Genomic DNA, 23,568 nt, shown 5'->3' on the forward strand with positions numbered 1-23,568 from the left:
GAAGGTTAACGTCGATATTTTTCCATGGATGTATCCAATCGAACCAGTACTTGCTCCATTCCGCCATGTCGGAGAGAGTCTCCTTTAACGGCGTCTCACATAGGCTCTGCAGGAGTACCAGATTACCGCCTAGGGATTTCACCGACAATCTTCCGAAGCACTCACAGTTTATCTCTTCTTTTATGTCGTCCCAAACAAAATCAGATTTGATGCAACCAGAATATGCCCCTTCGACCCATTGTTTCTCCTCCTCTGAGGTTTGAAAGTGAAGTTCTTCATCAAAAATCGGAACGTTTCCTTGCCTTTCACCTATCTCTGTCTTCCCAGCTAAGACTTCCAGATATGAAACGCCTTCTTTCCGTTGATGAATCGGTAATGGCTTGAACGTTGTGTTGTTTATTCGCCCATTCTGGTGTCTCTTGTCTTTTGTCTCCTGTGTCTTTTTCTCTCTTGCAAACTTTGGTTTGTAAACCCTTAATTTGTAACTCCCAATCCATAGAGAATTCAGTTCCTCAAGAAGTTTGTCAACGTTCCTGACCTCTGCGAATCTAACGAAACCGAACGGCTTACCCTGAATGTCTCTCTTCGGTGGACAGAACACATCAACCGTTTCCATAACCGTTCCGAACTTTCTTCTGAGAAAGTCGTAACTGCAATCTTCCGGTATATTGTTGAAAAAAAGGTTGTCAGTTTCCTTTCTTTTTCACCTTGATTCGTCCTGTTCATTCGACTATACCTATTATCGACTCTTCCTTGATGAGATTTTGTTTTTTGCCTAGGGTTGGTAAAAGTTATCTGCCTCGCCGAAGTTCTCTCGGAGAAGGTTCGGACTACCCCCCTCTTTCTCACCTCTCTCCATTCTCTCTCGCTCTCCATCACTTCGTCTTAATTTGTAGTATCTATTTTACGAGTGATACAGATTTTTAATAAAGTAATTGGATGTATTATGAGTGGAATAAAGGTTTCAACTTTTATGTGAGTGTTAAGGTAATTAAAGTGGAGTAAAGATCTCACCTAAATTTACTAAAACTTGAAATTGTTACCAAGACGAACTAAAATAAAAATATGAATACTAAAAGTTGAGACATATGGAGTATATAAAAGAGAAGTTTTCTCTCTCAATTTTTTCTCTCTCTTCTCCCATCATTTTTTTTTACTATTTTTTCTCTATTTTTATAATTTTAATTTTTTTTTAAATATCGTCAAATTTGATTTATGAAGAAATATTCAATATGCATCTTAAGTTTAAGTTCATAACAAGATCTTTAATATGATATAAAAATCATCAATAATGAATTTAAAACGAATAGGTAATTAAAATTTTAAAATATTTTATTTTCTTTCTCTTTGTTAAGATTTTACAACTTTTTCATTTATGTCAGCGTACGAAAAATTTATTTATTTATTATGTGGAATACTCTATAATAATAATGTGTATAGAAATTTTCATTATCAAATAATTTAAAATTATTTAATAACTAAAATTATCATTACACTTTATACATAGTTGAAAATTACGTTTTTAAATTCGAGATTTTATTGAGTAATTTATATTTTATTTTTAAACACATTTTGCATTTATTTATGTTTTGATTTTGTTTAATATTTATATTTATTTATTTAAAATGATATGTAATTTTGATTTCGTCGTGCATCGCACGAATGAGTGTACTAGTGACAATTAAAGTAGAGAAAAATAAGTTAAACTAGCGTACTAATATACTAACACTTTGATGAGGATATACTCTGTCATCCCTACTTTTAGTATTCATTTGAAATTGGCATGTGTTTTAATAAAATGGTTGGGTGTATTGTGTGTGGAATAAGAGTCTCATATTTTTATGTGAAAGTTAAAATAATTAAAGCGTGGAGCAAAGGTCTCACCTACTTTTACTAATAATAAAATGAATATCAAAATGCGGGACGACCAAAAAAGAAAATATGGATACTAAAAGTTGGGACGGATGGAGTATATTTTTAGATAGCTATTTTTGTTGTCCTTCCCCTAAAAGGTTCAATTTATGATAAAAGGTAATAACAATCTCACTAGATCTTAACCCTATGGTGTTCCACAAGGATTGGTGAATTCAAACTTCTAAATATTAGCATTAATAAGTTGTTTTCAATCTATTTAGATAACTAAAGTTCAAGAGATATTGATAACTAAAATAAAAATAAATAATGCAATCAAATAAAATAACAACAAAATAATTTTAGTTAATAAATTGAGGAATGACTCGAAGGAAAGTTATCCTAGGGACTAGATTTCGATAGATCGTAATGAATTTCGATCTAAACTAATATTAATTTTGATATGGCCTACTTATCTAGGGCGATCCCCCCTAGTTTTAGCCCCCTCTTGTACGACTAAAATAGTAGATGACGGGTCATAATTACCGTCCCGGTCAATTTCTAGCCTATAACTCCCAAAGCACAAAAGATTAATAAGCCCTCATCCAACTCTCAACCTCCCAGTTTATTGAGATGATATGTTTCAATCTCCTAATCTATTGTTGATTATCCTCTCCCGATTCAAATAACAAATTAGAAATGCACAAAAAATGGCAAACCATTCATATAAGAAATAAATCTAGGGCTTGAAAAGATAAGAAGTACAACCAAGATATATATCAAACAAAGATATCAATCAATTACAAATCCATCTAATCAAATCTATAAGATAAGCTAGGGATTTTTGCCAAGCATATTCATAATCAAAACAAATCCCAAGACATAAGAAAACATAAACAAAGATATAAAAAGTTAGAGATTCATAAAAAAAATCTTATAATCGTGATTTTCAATCATGTAAACTTTTATTTTTTTTGAGACAATCATGTAATCTTGATGAACTCCTTTCCAAGACTTCCCCTTCTTCCCTTGGTTGTGGTGTTGTTTTTGTGTGTGGAAGAGAGAAAATGGTAGAACAAGATGATGGATTGGAGGAGAAGAATGAAAGCTAGGGTTTGGGGAGGTGTTGAATGGTGGAGCATTTGTGGAGAATTCCGCCAAACTGAAGGTTTAAGGAGTGTTGGGGTAAAAATCCCGTCTAGGGCCCACAAAGTGACAATTTCCACATTCTTCTTATGGTCACGCCGGTGACCGCGGTATAGGACCGTGGGAGGGCTGTTGGAGAGGCCCGCGGCCACTGGACCGTGGGTGCAATCTAGACGATTTTGGAGTAGTGCCCCGCGGCCACTACCGGGACGTGGGCTCTGCTCCTCTCTGCGCAACCGACTTGCTCGGCTTCGTTCTCCCTCGTCCGAGCTTCGATTTGACCACCGTTTGTGTTCACGGATTCGTATCAAATCGTACTTCGATCCCATGTTTCAGTATTCTTATTTCTTATGAAAGATAGCATTCTTAGTATAACCTAACCACATATATATATATATATATATATATATATATATATATATATATATATATATATCCAAACTAAAGTAGCCGGCAATCCGGCAATGCTATGAAGGGCAAGTTGTACTAATTTTTGTACTAGGATAATAATAATAGTACATAGATATAGTTTCATTGGACAGGGCTATAGGGCAATGTCAAACACTCTATTTTTAAGAAAGAAAAAGAGTCATGGAATCACACCTAATAGGTAGCTATCACAAACATTAATAAATATGACCTCCTTTATCACAAACATTAAAGTAATTAAAGTGACCATAACTACTAAAGCTATAAGCCTCCTTAATTGCAACTTAATTGGCCAACAAAAAGTCCTCGTTACAAATGGACTTTTTTAAGTAAAAGTTTGTGTATTTTTTTAGTAATTTGAATGGAAGTATTCTGCAGACAGTTTAATTGGTTCTAAGTTGGGATCCATATTCTAACAAACACCATTGAGATTATGAATATGAATATATTATTGGATACAGATTATAATCCAAATACTGACCCATCAGAGTCACACGATTTTGCACAAACAGTTAGAAACAAGTAGCTTTAGTTCTTTCGAGAAAATACGAAAAATAGTCAAAGAAACAATGTTTTAAACTCCTGATAATTGCATGAAAGCCTCCTAAGATGGCCCTCGGTTCATTAGCCACTAGCTTAACGTTAATAAATTTTAGCCACTTTCACATAAAGACAATAAAATGCTTTTAATTTGATTAATTATCTTCAAATTTACCTATTAGCTTCTCTCCATCTCTCACCTCTCTTTCTCTCAATTTCAACTTTTTCTCACTCGCTCTTTTTTTCTTTTTCCAGAAGAATAGGTGATTTTCTCCTAAGGTAGGTATTCATTTTATCAGTAGTTTATTTTACTAAAAGTTCTCATCTTTATTTACTTTTTCGGTCATCTTCTTCATATATTTTTTTGGCAATTATGGTGATTCACTTCTTCTTCGATTTAGGGTTTCAAATTTAATTGTATGGTACACTTGATACAAAATGGGATTATTCGTACTAAGTGTGTCAAGACGCTACGTGCCATGACTCATACCAAGTACTGTTGTGTGTCAATTCTTGGGACGAAAAGTATGAATTGGTCCAATCATGTCAAGAGATTGTGTGCCAGTTCTTAGGATGAATGATACAATTAGTCCATATATATATATATATATATATATATATATATATATATATATGGAGCGGTTATTCAATAAACCACTCTTATTTTAAGAATTGCGAACCAGCAAAAATGCATGAATTTTATGCATAACATGCATGAATAAACTGTATAAAGGTACGAATTGTGAAAAATAATTTTTTGCTACCTTTGGGATTCGAACTCAGGACCATGAATTTATCCAACAAGGTGATGAATCAACCGTAGATCTTGATGATCTAAGGGCTGAAAATGGTTCCTAATTTATATTTTAAGAAGCGTATATATAGGGGGCCGCTCCAATGAGACCCCCTAATTTTAGTGAGATCTAGGGCACGATCTGGTGCGTTTATTTTATCAATCCTATGGCTGATATTGTATCTGGAGGGTGATTTTTTTTCACAGGGTTCGAATCCTGGAGGGAGCAGAATATTTTAAATTTTGTTATTCATCAGCATATACTGCATTGTTCATCAGTATATACGGCCCTGTTCATCAGTATATATGTCTTATTCATTACGAATTTTTTAAATTTTATTTTTCATCAGTATATACATTTTGTTCATTAGATATACGTTTTGTTCTTTAGTATTATATGTCTTATTCATTGTCCTAGTGTTTCACGAAAATTATGGGGTCTCACTGAAGCGCGCCCATATATATATATATATATATATATAGGGGGCCGCTCCAATGAGACCCCCTAATTTTAGTGAGATCTAGGGCACGATCCGGTGCATTTATTTTATCAATCCTATGGCTGATATTGTATCTGGAGGGTGATTTTTTTTCGCAGGGTTCGAATCCTGGAGGGAGCAGAATATTTTAAATTTTGTTATTCATCAGTATATACGGCCCTGTTCATCAGTATATACGGCCCTGTTCATCAGTATATATGTCTTATTTATTACGAATTTTTTAAATTTTATTTTTTATCAGTATATACATCTTGTTCATTAGATATACGTTTTGTTCATTAGTATTATATGTCTTATTCATTGTCCTAGTGTTTCACGAAAAATATGGGGTCTCACTGGAGCGCGCCCCTATATATATATATATATATATATATATATATATATATATATATATATATATGGGTGGACTACCGTGAGAGCACATCTTAAAATAAGAAATAAGAGCAATTTTTAATGTATGAATTTTATGTAGAACACGTATAAATTCGCTGAATAAATGTATGAATTGTGAAAAACAATTTTTTGCTACCTTTGGGATTCGAACTCAGGACCATAAATCCATCCAACATAATTACGAATCAACTGTAGATCTTGATGATCTAAGGGCTGAAAATGAATCTTATTTTATATCTTAAGAAATGCTCTTATTTTAGCCCTTCCCTATATATATATATATATATATATATATATATATATATATATAGGGTTGCGCTAAAATAAAACTCAAGCTTAGCCTATAAAATAAGACTAAATATAGGCGCTTGATCTGTGTGAGATGGATGGTCAGATTTCGCCCATAGATCTGCCAGATTTCACACGCTTATTGTTCCTTTGGGTTTCATGGTAATTTTACATCTCAAGATATATTTACTCCATGATTCAAGGGATTACAATATTTATTATTATTATTTCCATTTAAAAATCAAATCCATATTAATTACAATATCCTTAATTAATATCTTCCCTCAATTTAGGGAATCACGTCTGCATATCAAAATTAATCAATATTTTTTTCATATCTTCATTATCCAATATTATTCTCACGTTTGCTATCATAATTAGGTTCATACATATTCACTTATTTATTCATGCAGTAATACATATTTTCATAATCATTATGTAATTGTGCAGGATGTGCAGTGTTCACATCGAAATATATAAATATTCATACAATGTTTTGTGTTTCGTTCATCAAGTTTTTAATTGCGCAGGATGTGTGGTGTTCACATCGAAGTAGTGTTTCGTTCACGCACAGTCCACTTAAAATTCATTCACATAAACTAGTGTATTCATGATAATTATATAGAACCCAAAATAAAATCCATAAAAAAAATGCCAACACATGTATAACATTAATACGTGCTCATGAAACATTCACACCAATACATTTATTTATTTATATAGTTAAAACCTACCTCTCATATTTGATATAGAATAAATTCACTCAATAACCATATAATATTCATTCAATTAAACAACAATATTCATCCTAATTATATTACACATGTAATACACTATAAAAAAATCAACCACTGACATATGTACAGATAGAAGAGTATCAGAAAAATTCATCAAAATACTTATATTTATTCATATATATATACCAAACTCTGCCTTTAAAAAAATGCATACAAATACTTGTTTTTATTCATTACCATAACAATGAACAAAATCTCGAAGTTATCAAGCGAAAAAAATTCACAGCTCGTAGAACCATTTGGAAGATCTGTCGGATATTTTTGAGCAAAATCTGGAAGTTATCAAGCAAAAAATGGTTGAATATCGTGTGCCGCCTCCTCCTCCAGATTCAGACGGCAATCAGTAGCTCCGCCACCACCACAGCTCACGCCAGTCCACCACCGTCTGCACCTGCAACTGTTACGCCGTTCAAACGCCACCCTGCGCGTCGTCAGTGCGCCTACGCGATTCAGAACCACCGCACCAGCCTTCCTCCACCTACGCCGACCGCCAGAACGTCGCCTCTTCGTTTGAAGATTTTTTTTTGAGGATCTCTTCGTTTGAAGATTTAATTGGAGTGAGAATCGGAACCAAATGAGTGTAGATATGGAAGGAGGGATCAAATTTGATTTGTTTCGTGTGTAGATATGGAAGGTGTACAACATATGCCAATAATACCCCACGTAAAAAATATGTATGAATATTTTCTATTACTTAATGAACTATTTAACCCATAAAATATGGGATGACAGCCGTTGATTTCATTTGATCGACGGTCATAAATTAGTCTTATGTTATAGACTAAGAGAAGTCCATTGAATAGCGCTACCCTATATATATATATATATATATATATATATATATATATATATATATATATATAGGGAGAGGTTCAAGAAAGAACCATAAATAAAAAAAAGAACGGAGAACCATTTTCAGCCATTCGATCATCAAGATCTACGGTGAATGCATCATCTTGTTGGATGAATATAGAACCTGGGTTCGAATCCTGAAGGGAGCATTTTTTTTTAATTTTTTTAGTGCATTAATTTTAACAGCGAATGCATTAATTTTTACAGTGAATGCATTAGATTTTATGGTTCTCCCGTTCTCACAAATAATGTAGTTCTCTCTGGAACCACACCCTATATATATATATATGTATGTATGTATGTATGTACTATTCGTGCCAAGAGATTGCGCTCCAATTTTTGAGACGAATGGTACAAAAAATCTCAATCATGCCATTGATCATTCTAAGTGTTGCACGCTACCTCTTGGCACGAATGATATGAATGAATCTCATTTATCCCAAAAAATGGTGCAATTTGTTCCAACAAATCTAACTAAAACAAAATTCGAATCAAATGAATAAAATAATACGAAATCTCACATATCTCAGTCAAATCTAATTAAGTGATTGAATTAAATCTTTATTTTTTTTTCGCAGATCTCGAACTAAATCTCATATATCTCGGTCAGATATACAAATTTGCAATAGAAATAATTAAGGTGACAACACGGCGATAACAACATACGGCAAAGTTCACCGTATTCTAAAGAGGCGAACGATGTTTTCGCCTAATTAAAAAGAAGATATTATACAATAATGCAATGGATTTTATTTGTCTTGCTTATCCAGATTCCAGAGATACGCTCCACCATCACTTGTACGTTTATTTCATTGATGCGTGATAATTTCATTCCGGTGTTGCAGTTGCCACGAAAATTGAGCTTTGATAGGTTATAGATGTTTTTTGTTTGGTCAAATTAGGATAAGAAGTGGAATTTGGTTATATTATAATGATATTATTTAGATAATAGAAAAATTAATGGATTTATTAGATCTGTTAAATAAAGATTAAACGAAATCAAAATTTAAAGTACAAGGATCTGTCTATTGAAGTATATGATCATTGTACAAAAAATTAATAAATTAAAAAACAAAAGTAGAGATATCTAAATGTATTTTGTTGTTTAAATAATGCACAAAATTAATGTAACACTTGAGCCATCAGCCATGTGCGGTGAATAATAACATGGACCAGATTGGTCTAATCTAGTACCTTTTCTTTTCACATTAAACTATTTCAAGCATCTTATAAATTAGTCTAATCTAATTTATGTAGAGATGAACAAATCCTAGGATAGACGCGACATTAATATGATAACATACACTGTGTGTATATAATATAATATAATATAATATAGTAATTAATTAATTTACCTAAGTTGGAAATCTCAAAGTCAATAGTAATCCATATAATGCCAAGTACTTGCACGTTGATAAAATAACTAATAACGATGCGTTTACTTTAGTTGTAAAATTTTCATTGGAAAAAAAATAGATAAGAAAAGATGAGAAAATATTATATTTTCCTTCGTTTTTTATTATGTGTTTATTAGAGATGAAAATATTGGAAAATATTTTCACACCACTACCTAAAGATATTAATTATCCAACATTTGAAAAAAAAAGAGTAAAAATGAGTTGTCCAAGAAAATTATTCATTCTACCCTAAGAAAAATTCTTATCATAGTAAACATATGTAAATTATGGAAAAATGGTGAAAATATACTTTTTCTGCCTTTTTTTCATCAAAGTAAATGCACCCTGACAATGTATATGCAATTGTGTGAGATTAATATAGTTGATCTAGGTATTAATGTTGTCTCCAAAGGGACATTCAAGCGATGTAAACTTTTGTATGTGAACAACAAGTCTAGATATTAATGTTCATTTCTTAATTAATTTCATTAACTATAAAACTGTTATATTTGAACTTCAAACCTATTTAGTTCATACGAACATAACTTTTAAGTATTAAATATATAATGTAAGTATTCAATTAGGACTACATATATACTGCCCAGGCAGATTTTCCTTGAATGCTGGCAAGTCATAGAGTAGACAGTTTGAACTTAATTTGAAGTAAGTCCATAAAATTTTTGAAGAAGCCGAATCATCTAATACAAACTCATATAATGTTTTTTTATATTTATGGATGATTGTTTTTTTTGTTTTTTACGTTTTTTTTTTCAACTAAATGGGCTTGGTTGAAAGTAGAGTTCCTCCACCAAGCATATATTTGTGGATGATCGTTAATTACATACATGCATATCAATGAAATTTAAAAAATATCACAATTTATCTGTCATATTTATGGGATTACCGCATGATCCCCTATTTAATTTATGGAAGATTTCTAACTTTCTTTTACCGCAGATTATTGGGGGCGACCGTCGTATAGGCGTGCGACGGGTCGACCCGGCTCCAAACCCGCCCTCCTAATCCTGAACCCTGACCCGCGTGGATTTGCCCCATGCTCCTAATTATTACATTTACTTATAATAATTGTTACTTTTAAGAAACACAATATATACATTTGCTTATTAAAAGTAAATACTCCTATTAGGGTTTAGTGTTCAGGGCTTAGGGTTTAGTTACAGGGTTTAGGGTTTAGTTTATGGAATTTAGGATTTAGAAAATATAATACTTTATATTAAATGAAGGTAAATACCTATATTTATACTTAATACATTTGTGCGAACAAATGTATATTTCATGCTTATTAAAAGTAATAATTATTATAAACAAATGTAATAATTTAGGATTCAGGATTTCGGGTCTGGGCACGGGTCGGGTCGGACGCGGGTCGGGACGAACCCGTCGCACTGGAGTGCGACCGCCGTATGCAAGACCGGCCCTTCTCTTACATATGGCGATCACTCGTTGAAGCAATCGGAGATGTTGCACAATATTAACATTAATACAAGATCCGACTTACAACTGAATCATGTAAATTTTTTTCTTTGATATAATTAATTAATTATCTATACTTAATACTTTCCATTTTATTTTATTAAGAAATGTCGTTGATAATTATTGAAGCACAAATAAATTTCTATAAGATGAAGAATAGTTTTTACAGGAGTCTCACGAACTGAATGAATAAAACGGCTCCATAAGCGACTTGATTAATTAATTACTATGTGCTGCATCATTTAAGTGATGTAATAATATCATACAAAACGATTTCCTCAAGAGGTGGTCTTGGGTACACCCGGGTGTAACGTACATCCGAATTGACATGTACCCATATCTTGACTCGTATCCTGACTCAAATCATGTAAATAATATTATTTGGTTATACAAATGACACTGCCTGTAATTGACATTATTATGTTATACAAATGACACTGCGTATAAATGACATTATAACATTGTAAATGACACTGTGTATAATTGACATTATTTAAAAATATAAATGACATTTTCTCTAATTGACACTATAATATTTTAAATAACACTATAAGATTGAAAATGACACTATAACATTTTAAAATGTTACATTGTCATTTATATAATTGCATAGTATCAATTATAAGCAGTGTCATTTGTATAACTGAATAGTGTAATTTATATGATTTGGACTAGGATGCGAGTTTGGATTAACATGCGAGTCAGGATTTAGATATGGATCAACTCTGGTGTAGAAGAGATTTTGTGTTTCCTTAATTACTTATACTAGCTATAATACATTCCTAATAACTAATTTTATTTTTATTAATTCAAATTATTTGAACTTCCAATGTACTATTAAAACACGTATGGTATAATTACCACTAAAAAATATTGGGCCGGCCCAAATATTTATTTTCTGATCATAAAGTCCGATGATAGGACACCAAAAAATGTGTAATTACACCTAGAATATCACATTGAGAAAGTTGGATATTTTCGTGAAATTTCATGTGACCGCCCAATATCAGATATATGTATCACGCTCATATTCATCAAATTATATTGAACATATCAATTATTTCATTGAACATTCATATATTCAACATAAAACTCCGTTGACCATGGCGTCAATATATACTCAATTTTTATTTCGTTGAACATTTATATATTCAACATAAAACTCCGTTGAACATGGCGTGAACATATACTCAATTTTTGGGGATATGGGGTTCAACCCCCTATATGTTCAACATAAAAATTCATTGAACATGGCATGAATAAATACTGACCGTTAGATTAAATAAGATCAACGGCTGAAATTTGTTCTATGTTCTTTGAATATTTAGTGTTCTTCATTGAACTCTTCCCTATATAAATATATATTAACACCATAAATAAGAAATATAATGTGGATATCTTTTACAAACCTGAAACTCCTACTATGATACGACATCGTATCTCCCTCAGATTGAGCCGTTCATCCTTGATCTCCCCTTTCCCACTTGATGGTGGCGATGCAGGGCATTTAAAAAGTATTGATACATAAAATTATATGCTCCAAATCAAAAACATGAAAAAAAAAAAAAAAAAAACGATAAAAAACTATTATATTGATTTATTCATAGATTTTGCTAACTTATTGAATATTATTATTCATAGGATTAATTTGAATAAATATCAGTCATATGATTTGAATATTATATTCTCATTTTTCATGAAATATAGCATTTTGATCACTTATCCCTTCACTCTCTATACATAGCTCACATTTGAAAACTTTCAACATTATATTTTATTGCAATTTATACTTGAATTTTAAGTTCAATATTCTTCCGCAATATATATATGACTAGCTAGATTTAGAATATTAGATTATTAGATCTAACCTTTGATGGTCCTTTCTGAAATTCATCACTTGTTATTTTTTCATCTCCTGAATTGAGTGTTTAAATGTTTATGTAGTCACATGATGACGTCAACGCGTTTTTGAAAGATGAGGACATGATTACCAGTCTTTTATCTTTTACTGTCTGTTGAGTAGTCTTGAATTGCCTTTGTGATTCACAGACATAAACGAGAGAGAGAGAGAGAGGGATGGGGTTTATTTATGACTTGTTGAAATTGAAGTTTGATATCGAAGTGCAGCAAAATATATATTTGGTGGGGACAATTGAAAATAAAATTATTAGTTAGGATAGTGCTTGGCTAAACTTATTTTAAAAAGCTTATAAGTTCTTGAAGTTTAACAATAAAATATTTCAAAAGCTTATAAAATATACTCCCTCTGTCCCAGCTGAAATGTCCTGCTTTTCTTTTTGGGTTGTCCCACTTGAAATGTACTGTTTTCTTTTTTGGCAATACACTCTTTCTCTATACTTAATATTTAAATAATTTTCACCAACCCACTTTATCTACTTTATACACATTTCTTAATCTCCGTGCCGAAAAGAAACAGGACATTTCAGCTGGGACGGAGGGAGTAATTTCTTAAGATCTTATAAGTTATTAAAGTATTTGAATAATTAAACTTATAAGCTAGAGATATAATTTTCTATCTAGAGATAGAAAATCGAACTTGTACCGATCTGAGACCGAACATCGAGTTTGGTTCGATTTGGATCCGACCCAATTTTGGTTCTACTACATCATTTATTTTGATACTCGGAACATACTCTAGAACCCATCAGACATGGAATTAGTCAAATTAACACAAGATATCTAAGACTTAAAGCAAAGAAAAAAAAAAGAAAAAAAAAACAAAAAAGAAAAAAAAAATCAACTTTGATAGTCTCTAGAAGTTCGAACTTGTGGGGTGTACTCCCAATAAATAGATGGAACTTTCACATAATCCATATCTTAAAATTATCTGCAAACGTATCCCAATAAATAGATGGAACTTTCACATAATCCATATCTTAAAATTATCTGCAAACGTATCTGCATTAGCAGCTTCTTTAGTGTAGTCAATCTCCAAAACATTATTGCATCATAAATATTTTAGATACAAATTCTATTAATATATAAATCAAAAAAATCACTATAATATTGAGCAGGTTTGGACTCAGGCCGACCCAAAATAATTTTGGTCCCTAAAATTTAGACCGGTCCGAACCGAATGCTTCTGACGGGACGGGTCGGTCAAGACCGAACCCGTCGGTTCGGCGATGTAACAGGTTCGGTCTGAGTTTGCTCACCTCAACATATAGGCTTTTAAAAATTATACTCCAGTTTTCTTATAAATGGAAAATTACAGTTAAAATTAAACATTCGAGTTACAACTATATTTCTGAAGCTTAATCTTTATATGTTTAGAAGCAAACAAACTCATCTTCGTGACTAAAATAAAAATCACAAAAATTTGGATACAATCAGGTGTACCGTACAATCGGGTTGATCCACATCCATAATGGTATTATTTATATGATTTGAGTAGAATGCGGATTCAAGTTAAAGCGCGGGTCAAGGTCTATGTATTAGTGTAATCTGATTGTACAGTACACCCGATTATATCCAAGACTACCTCAAATAAAATTAGAGAAGTTGCGAAAAGTTGAAAGCATCATACGAAAGGATAAGACTAAGACCGCCACAAATGGCTATGAGAAATAAGTACTCAACGATCGTATCATTAATTTTAACGTAATATAGCAATTAAAAAATATGTGGAGTATTCATTTGTGAGAATATTTGGTCAAAATACGTAGCATTTACTAGATTTCGTGTAATCTTAATGCAACATGTATATAATCGCACCGGACTAAAATATCACTTTCGACATCCGACAAAATGAGCTGTTATCACGAAAACCCTGAATGAGTCAATAGTATTTCATTATTCGCAATTTCGCACCAAACCATTACAAGAAACCTCCGATTACATATGCTCTTATCCATCAAATCATCAACGACATGCATGCTCATACTTATAATTACATTTTCTACATATATAGACGAAGCTAAATTAAGTTCTTTTTTTTTTGTTATAATAATGCTAAAATTGTTTTATACTCCCTCGTCCATGAAAGAACTTCCTAGGAGGAAGTGGCACGAGTTTTAAGAAAAAATATTGTTGAGTGTATTGAGAGTGGATAAAAGGTAGTTGAGTGTATTGACAGTGGTGAAAAGATGTTATAATTAATATTTGGAGTTGTGAAAAGTGAAAAGTAAGAGGATTATAAGTGGTGGGGTATAGTCCAAAAATAGGTGGGAAGTTCTTTTGTGGACGTCCCAAAAAGAAAAAATAGGAAGTTCTTTCGTGGACGGAGGGAGTAATATATATAAGAAAAATCGATTTTCACATTAATAACATATGTTTACTGCTATTGCACATGATTTGAAGTTCGATAGTACATATGATATCTGAGTTCACAATAACACCTATTTTATATCACTATATGGTTCGATAGTACATATGATATCTGAGTTCACAATAACACCTATTTTATATCACTATATGATCAATTAATACTGCATAACAATATAATATACACAAACGTAAGTGTGTGCGCGCACATATATAAAATGTCACATAAGTTGCATCCCATATGGAGGTGTAAATTGATGCGTAGCGTGTGGGTGGTTGAAGGAACATTAACATTAATATTAATATTAATACGTTATAAGTCAAAAATACATTGAGTCAAGATGGCCGACCAATTTATCCAACAACTTATCATCAATGATATTCATTAACACCTGTTTCAAAAAAAAAAAAATGATATTCATTAACACGACTTTCTTTGCCTTTTGACCTTTATTTAAGGTGGGTTTTGTCATAAATATTACAAACTCCAATGATTTTGCAAAAATTCCCCATTTTTGTTTTTGTTTTATATAACCTCGTGAATTTTAATTTGTTGCAAACGCTGCATAGATTTATTGTTTTTATTAAGCAAAGTGTCAGTTGCAATGAGTCACTTTTTGTATTTAAATTAACATACTTTTACATAAAGGAAATATTATTGATTTACTACTTGTACACATGTGTTCACTAGGGCCGGGAGACTTTGCACCAATCACAAAATGTTTGGGGGCTTTAATGCATGCATTAATTTAATTAGTTAAATGTAAGTCAGTATGACTTCAAAACGGTCCAAGTAAAGCAGTTCTCAATACTGTACGATGATTTACCTAACATAGATCCAACATAAGCTCGATTTACAACTATTAACATAAACGCTTGATTTTTACATCATACTCCTATATTGTTTGTTTTATTTTCTTGATCCAAAACCAAGATATGCAACTCAATATATAAAGTTTTTGTACCACAATCATCCATAAGATTATTTCAATTGGGATTGAATCGATCAATTTTGCAAATTTAAGAAGATTAACATAATAGTATATACAAAAGCGTCAAAGAAAACGCATAGTGGGAATGGATGCAATGAAAAAAGTCGGCTGGCTTGTCCCATTTTCCAACCGTCCAACATTTATAAAAAATTGTTACCTGTATTTGTGTGAATTTCAAACATCCTAGTGTATATCCTACTTTATAAGTTTTGTTTGAATCAAGGATGATTAATAATGAGTCATCGTTTTTTTTGGTGGTGCATGCCTCGAATCTTCGACCTAAAGATTATAGGGAAAATATATCTTATTAATTACTTCCTCTATTCCATTAAAGTTGGCCACATTTCATTTTTGGTTTGTCCCACTAAAGTTGGTCACTTTCTAGAAATGAAAATATTTATTTTAGTTAAGTCCAATTAGTTCATTTAATTAAAATTTCCTGATTAAATCTAAACCCTCTTTATTTAAAAACACGCACACACACACAAAACACACGCACACAGCCCCCCCTCCCCCGCGCCCCACCCCCTTCTCTCTTCTTCTCCGGCGGCTGACCTCGTTGCTGGCGGCCGCCCCGTCCCCTGACCTCCCTCTCACTCTCCCTCGCCGCTGCTCTCTCATGTCTCTCTCGTTGCACACGCACACACACACAACAGAAAAACACCATGGGAGAGCCGTCGACTTTTGCCCGGTGCCTAGCCGCACTGAGATGGGTAGCCAAGGACGCCGCTGCCGTCGATAGCAGGAGCGGCGGCGAGGATCTGGCCCTCCACCGCCTTCCTCCACCTCTTCGCCTTCCTTCACCCGTCTCCGCCTCCCTCCACCTAGCGCCGCTCCACAGCCTCCATTTCTTCCACCTAGCTAGCGCTGCCTTCCTCCACCGCCTTCACCAATTTGTAGATTTGTGCATGGATTTGATTTTTTGGGGTTTGTGAATTTGTGGATTGAAGAGGAGTTGGTGCATTTGTGGATTTGCTATTTTGGGTTTGTGGATTCGAGATGAAGGAGTTGATTTGGGGATCTAGGGATTTAGAAATAGATGTCGCAGCTCTTGGATCCACCACCTCGCCGGAAGATATCCAACCTCGTCGCCGGTGACTGTCTCCACCAATGGTCTGAAGAATTTCTTGGAGAATTTCTGGTTTGGATGTCTGATTTGTGGTTTGATAGAGGAGAATGGAGCGACTGTCGCCGGAACAGATTCAGTGAGAAGGTGGACCACACTTAATTAACTCCTTAATTAACTCTTTGATTTTAGTGGACCACCTCTAATTACAACATAACAATACCCTTCTTAATCTCCGTGCCGAAACGAATGTAGCCAACTTTAATGAGACGGAGGGAGTACTAGATTGTATTTATTGTTATCCTACTTAATTTAAATATGTGGAGTTTAAATACATATTAAATTGTCCTCGATGGACATTCAAACAGTGCGAACTCCTATCTGTGAACAGTGAGCTATATAGGTCTAGAGTTCAAACTCTATCGTTCCCCATCCTTCAAGAAAAATGCATATATACATACATGTGGTTGACTAGTATGTATTATAATTTAGACAGCATCCAACTCAAAAAATAAATTAAAGAAATTAGACAACATATATCCTATAGAAATGGGAAAATGATCAATAGACATTTTGGTTTAAGCACATAATAGTTTCACAATTATGGTTGCTCCGGTGATTATATTTAATTTTAATTGGGCAAAATGCATCCATCCCTTAATTAGGTCTTTGTACTTTTATACACATATTTTGCTTGGAGAATTTTCGAAGTCGGAAAAATACGTCTGAGGGAGAATCATTGAGTGTAAACCCCATCCACGACTGTCCCCACCTATCTTATTAGGAATAACATTTATATCTAATTGTAAAATTCATTTAAATAATACTCCCTCCGTCCACCAAAGATATGCCACAATTTTCTTTTTCGTTCGTCCACAAAAAATATGCCACATCCATTTTTAGTAGTAGGGTCCACACCATTCCACTCACATTTAAAGTGGGACCCTTACTCCACTACCAACTTCACTCACATTTTATTAAAACTCGTGCTGAAAGTAAAGTGGCATATCAATCTCAAAACGCAAGGAAAAACAAAGAAACACCAACCCGGAAACTGTACTCTACTTCTTGGGGATGAGTACTGTTGAGTTTTTGATACTCAAGTTTGGTTATTGTCATTATGTAGACAAATTTGCTAGTGTTGCTCTCAAAGTATCTGACAGAGTTGATACTTCGGCTGGTACTGTTCATTACGGGAGTACTGTTCATTACGGGTTTTAAGCTTTGCGATTTTCCAGCTCATTAGTGTTTGAGTATATCACGTCTCTTATGGTTATATCTCACATTATATCAGCTATATGCTCAAAATATTGAGGGTTTATGATTATAGATTGAGTATATCATATTTATTAGAGTTCTACTCAAGATATAACTCTTTCTAGGGTTTGCCTATTTAAGGAAGAGAATGAGGACGTTTTTGGTGGCTGATTTCTTTGATATTCTTCTACATATTGGAGAGTAATTTCGTGGGTTTCAGATCATACAATTTCGTGAGTGTGTGTGATCTTGTTCGATTGCTTTTTCATGGGTTTATTGAGCAATCTGTTGGGGTAGTGTTTTCTTATTCGTTTGTTGCTTTCTCCTGCCTGTTGGTGGATGTTATTTTCGTGGGTGTTGGTGGTGAGTGAGGTTCATTCACGCTTAGAGATTAGATCGTTGTTCTTTTCTCAATTATTCATCGTTATGAGGGTTTGGGAAGATATTGAGGCTAGAAGGCTAGAGAGTCTGTCGCATAAGTCCTGTAAATATCTTATCTTCACTAGTGGATAATTTACCCTGGGCGTGGCCCCCCAGACGTAGGTGTTTTATCACCGAACTGGGTGAACAACTCTTGTGTTCAGTGTTGTTACTTTCGTTGATACTTTGTGTTGCACGTTTGCTTTTTGTGTGTGCGACATATGCAATTGGATAGGTAACTTTTCAATTGGTACCAGAGCGGGTCACCTAAGTTATCGGTGTTGATCTTGGTGTTTTTCACGATCTATCCTGTTGCCGTGCTCGATGGCCTCACAAAAAGAAGGTGGGTCAATTGTCAGACCACCGTTACTGGATGGAACGAATTATGTGTACTGGAAGCATCGAATGGCCTCATTCATTCGAGCGGTGGATGAAAACTCATGGACTTCTGTTGAAGAGGGCTGGACTTCTCCTGTGGATGATGAAGGAAAACAGAAACCTAGAACCAAGTGGACGACCAAAGAATTGGCTGCATCGAATGCAAATCAAAAGGCGCTAAATTCTATTCAGAATGCTGTTTCCATGGAGGTATTTACTCTGATCTCTATGTGTGCTACTGCGAAGGAAACTTGGGATGTACTTCAAAACACATACGAAGGAAATTCCAAAGTAAAAAAACAGAGGCTTCAACAACTAACTTCGAGGTTCGAAGAGCTAAAGATGGACGAGCATGAAACTATCACTATGTTTCATGGTAAAATTCTTGCTATTGCAAACGAGAGCTTTTCATTGGGTGAAATGATACCTAAAGAAAGACTTGTTCGTAAAGTGATGCGGTCGTTGCCTGAAAGGTTTGATTATAAAGTTACTGCTATCGATGAAGCTCACGATGTCTCTGATATGAAACTTGAGGAACTTATAGGGTCGCTGAGGACGTTCGAGATGAATCTCAAATCTGAAAAATCTGGTGAGAAGAAGTGTATTGCGTTTGCAGCTGAATCTAGAAGCAGTAAATTGGATATGGCGAATTTTGATACGGATGATCTGGTGAAATCGTTTGCCTTATTTACTAAAAAATTTGGAAAGGCATTTAATAGGTTCAAGAAGAAAAGAGGAACTCAAAATGATTTTAATAATTCGAACCATATGCAGAGTGAGAAAAATTCTTCTATGACAAGCATTCAATGTTATGAATGCCATGGATTTGGTCATATTCAATCCGAATGCGCCAATACCCTGAAGAAACTCAAGGAGCAGAACAAATCCTACAACGTGTCTCAAAGTGATGAAGAAACGGATGAAAGCGGGAGTGGTTCTGATGAGAAAACTGTTGCTCTGGTGGTAAGAACTCTGAAACAGGTGAATAAGTATGAGGATCCTCTAAAGCTAACTGATTCTGAATCTGTGAATGTCAAGTGTGATAGTGAGCCAGACAAAGTATCAGATGAAGTAACTACTTTGATGCGAACTTCGGAGAAAACTGATATTGATGTTGTGGCATTTACTGTCAAATTGAATGATCTAAAGAATTCTGAGTCAACCCAAGATATGCTGAAAGATGATGATGCTATGGATCCTGATGAAGATTATCTTGTGCAAAATTATGAGCTTATGTATCAAAAATGCTTGGCTATGCTTGAAGTTAACAAAACGCTTTCTGTCAAGCTTGGAGTTGTCACGAAGGAGAGAGATGAGTTTAAAGGTTTATCAGATAGTCTTCAGAAAGCTGTTGATGCTCTACAACAAACAATGAAGTTGAAAATTAGTGAACTCGAACATCACCAGAAACTAGTTAAGATGATGAATTCTGGAACTGAAAAACTTGATGAAATTCTGGAACAAGGGCAGAATACAGATGATAAAGCTGGTATTGGATTTCACAAGAAACAATGGGTTCCAAAAGATGAGATTTTGAGTACAAACAAAGTTTGTAATCCTTCTAAAGATGTTCCTCCTGCTCATGTTGCTCATGCCTCGTACAGAAACTTGCCTCCTAAAAAGAACCTTCCATCTAAGTTTGTTCCAGTTTGTCATCATTGTCAAAGGTGCGGCCATATTCGACCTCGTTGCAGATTTCTTATAGCTGACAGGAAGGCAAATTTCAAAAACTTGAGAAAGTCCTCCTACAGAAATCACAGAAGTTATGTTGTTCGTACTTCTTCTTGGTCAGGCGCGCAAGATAAATGGTATCTTGATAGTGGATGCTCAAGGCATATGACTGGAAACAAGAGTTTATTGACAAATATCAAGACTGTATCCGGGAAAGGAGTTACTTTGGGTGATGGAGTTCAAAGTAAAGTCATTGGAACAGACGATGAGACTGGTATGACTGGAAAAGGTACTGTTAGTATCTCTCATTCCTTTCAACGTGGAGTTGTTTCTGATTTAGCTAATGGTGTTCATGGCAATGGTCTGCTAATTTCTTGATCTTTTTGTGATACATCCTCTATTTGCTCTTGATGTGAGGGGGAGAAGTAGCGTTTGGTACTCTACTGTTGTTGCTGCTACTCTATGATGATTCTTCCTAGACGATAATGCTCTTGATTATTTGTTGATGGTCTTTATTTTTTCTGATGGGGATGTATGATCTTCTTTGTCCTTGATGTTTGACAAAAAGGGGGAGTGAGTGGATGATCTTCGTTTTTGGCGTGTTTGTTGGTTGATGGAGGTTTGTTTATCTGATGCTATCTCTTGGTTTATGATTGATGATTTAAGGGAGAGCTTATGATTAAGGGGGAGCTGCTTATGCGAAGCTTCGCATATGAATTGAGGGGGACCAATTATAATGCTTGCTTATGGTGTGATCTTGTTGTTTGTTGATTCTGTTGAGGTTCTGTTGGTGCTGCTGTGTTTTGTCTACATCAATGACAAAGGGGGAGTTTGTTGAGTTTTTTATACTCAAGTTTGGTTATTGTCATTATGTAGACAAATTTGCTAGTGTTGCTCTCAAAGTATCTGACAGAGTTGATACTTCGGCTGGTACTGTTCATTACGGGAGTACTGTTCATTACGGGTTTTCAGCTTTGCGATTTTCCAGCTCATTAGTGTTTGAGTATATCACGTCTCTTATGGTTATATCTCACATTATACCAGCTATATGCTCGAAATATTGAGGGTTTATGATTATAGATTGAGTATATCATCTTTATTAGAGTTCTACTCAAGATATAACTCTTTCTAGGGTTTGCCTATTTAAGGAAGAGAATGAGGACGTTTTTGGTGGCTGATTTCTTTGATATTCTTCTACATATTGGAGAGTAATTTCGTGGGTTTCAGATCATACAATTTCGTGAGTGTGTGTGATCTTGTTCGATTGCTTTTTCGTGGGTTTATTGAGCAATCTGTTGGGGTAGTGTTTTCTTATTCGTTTGTTGCTTTCTCCTGCCTGTTGGTGGATGTTATTTTCGTGGGTGTTGGTGGTGAGTGAGGTTCATTCACGCTTAGAGATTAGATCGTTGTTCTTTTATCAATTATTCATCGTTGTGAGGGTTTGGGAAGATATTGAGGCTAGAAGGCTAGAGAGTCTGTCGCATAAGTCCTGTAAATATCTTATCTTCACTAGTGGATAATTTACCCTGGGCGTGGCCCCCCAGACGTAGGTGTTTTATCACCGAACTGGGTGAACAACTCTTGTGTTCAGTGTTGTTACTTTCGTTGATACTTTGTGCTGCACATTTACTTTTTGTGTGTGAGACATATGCAATTGGATAGGTAACTTTTCAAGTACCGCTGGTACTCTCCCACATTTGTGTTTCTTAATGAATTTATTTACTTTTCAAAAAAAAAGTCAAGTGGCATATCTTTGGTGGACGGAGAGAGTAGTAAATAATTAGATAGCAGAAAACTTAATCATTCCGTTTAATAAGTTTTGTATGAAATCAAAATTAAAAGTATAAGGATTCGTTAAAACAAAAAAAAATGTCCAAAGATCTAATAAAAAATTACGATCTAAATATATATTTTTCTACCTTTTAATTATGAATACAGGAAATACATCAATTAAGTATTACTGAAAATAATGAATAAGAAGAAGAAAAAGATGATGATGATAATCGAGTCAATCTATTTTACATTCTCAGAAATAATAGTTTTGAGGATTATAGGTTGCTTTCACTAATTAAATACTTGGTTTTACTAATACAATAATTAGAAAGCACCGAAAAAGTGAAGACGACCAAAGTTGAGTCAACCACTGCCATGAGCATACCGTTGGATACATACATACATACATACGTACGTACATGATCAAATTAAGTACGCATATCGTGTGAATTCTTGGGTCTTTAGATTTCAGCTAAGTGGTAATTAAAATTGAGATGTTACGCTTTTACTTAAAACAACAAATCATCATATAATTTTATTTGCATTAAAACTTAGTCTAACTTAATTTGAATATATACATCGGCACACAGCGCCAAAGGAAATAAAAATGTAAGTATATCCAATGTTTTATAAATAAAAGTTCAATGGTGTAATTTTGATTCCTATAGACGTGCAGGAGATTTCATTTAAATAGTTCGAATTAAGATTTACTAGGAAATTCTTAATTGCTATGCGAAGCACACTCGAAAAAAATCCAACTTACTTTTATAAGTAGTCACTGATATAAGCACTAATAATTTTGAGCTGGATTTTCGATTATAATTTTGTTTTTCATCTTCTATTGTACAGATTAAAGCCATGTGACAATCTTACTATTTAAATTTAAGGTGTTTTTTTTTTTATCAAGCAAAACTGAATAAATAAAAAAGATCATGGTACCAGTGGTACCCAACAAAAACTAATCGTGTGAGAAAATGCATATAGAAAATTACTCCCTTCGTCCCACGAATCTTGACACATATTCATTTTTGGACCGTCTTACGAATCTTGACATATTTCCAAATAAGGAAATAATTAATCAAAAAATAAGAGGTCTTAATTACATTATCTCTCCTATATTATCGCTTTATTACATTCTCTCTTCTACTTTAACACTTTTATACTTTATTATCTACACACTTAAAACATTAATTTACAATTCCTTAATTCCCGTGCCGAAACCAGACGTGTCAAGATTTGTGGGACGG

The 23,568-nt window shown here is 33.8% G+C and overlaps 1 protein-coding gene across 1 annotated transcript; it reads left to right on the plus strand.

Annotated features, from left to right (window-relative positions):
- The first annotated feature begins 18,823 nt into the window (after nucleotides 1-18,823).
- LOC130998029 (uncharacterized) lies at nucleotides 18,824-20,926 on the plus strand. Its single transcript, XM_057923466.1, has one exon. The coding sequence runs from the start codon at nucleotides 18,824-18,826 to the stop codon at nucleotides 20,924-20,926; it is 2,103 nt and encodes a 700-aa protein (XP_057779449.1).
- The last annotated feature ends 2,642 nt before the right edge of the window (nucleotides 20,927-23,568 follow it).

The sequence above is a fragment of the Salvia miltiorrhiza genome, chromosome 8 (assembly GCF_028751815.1).
Source record: "Salvia miltiorrhiza cultivar Shanhuang (shh) chromosome 8, IMPLAD_Smil_shh, whole genome shotgun sequence".
Taxonomy (NCBI): Eukaryota; Viridiplantae; Streptophyta; class Magnoliopsida; order Lamiales; family Lamiaceae; genus Salvia; species Salvia miltiorrhiza.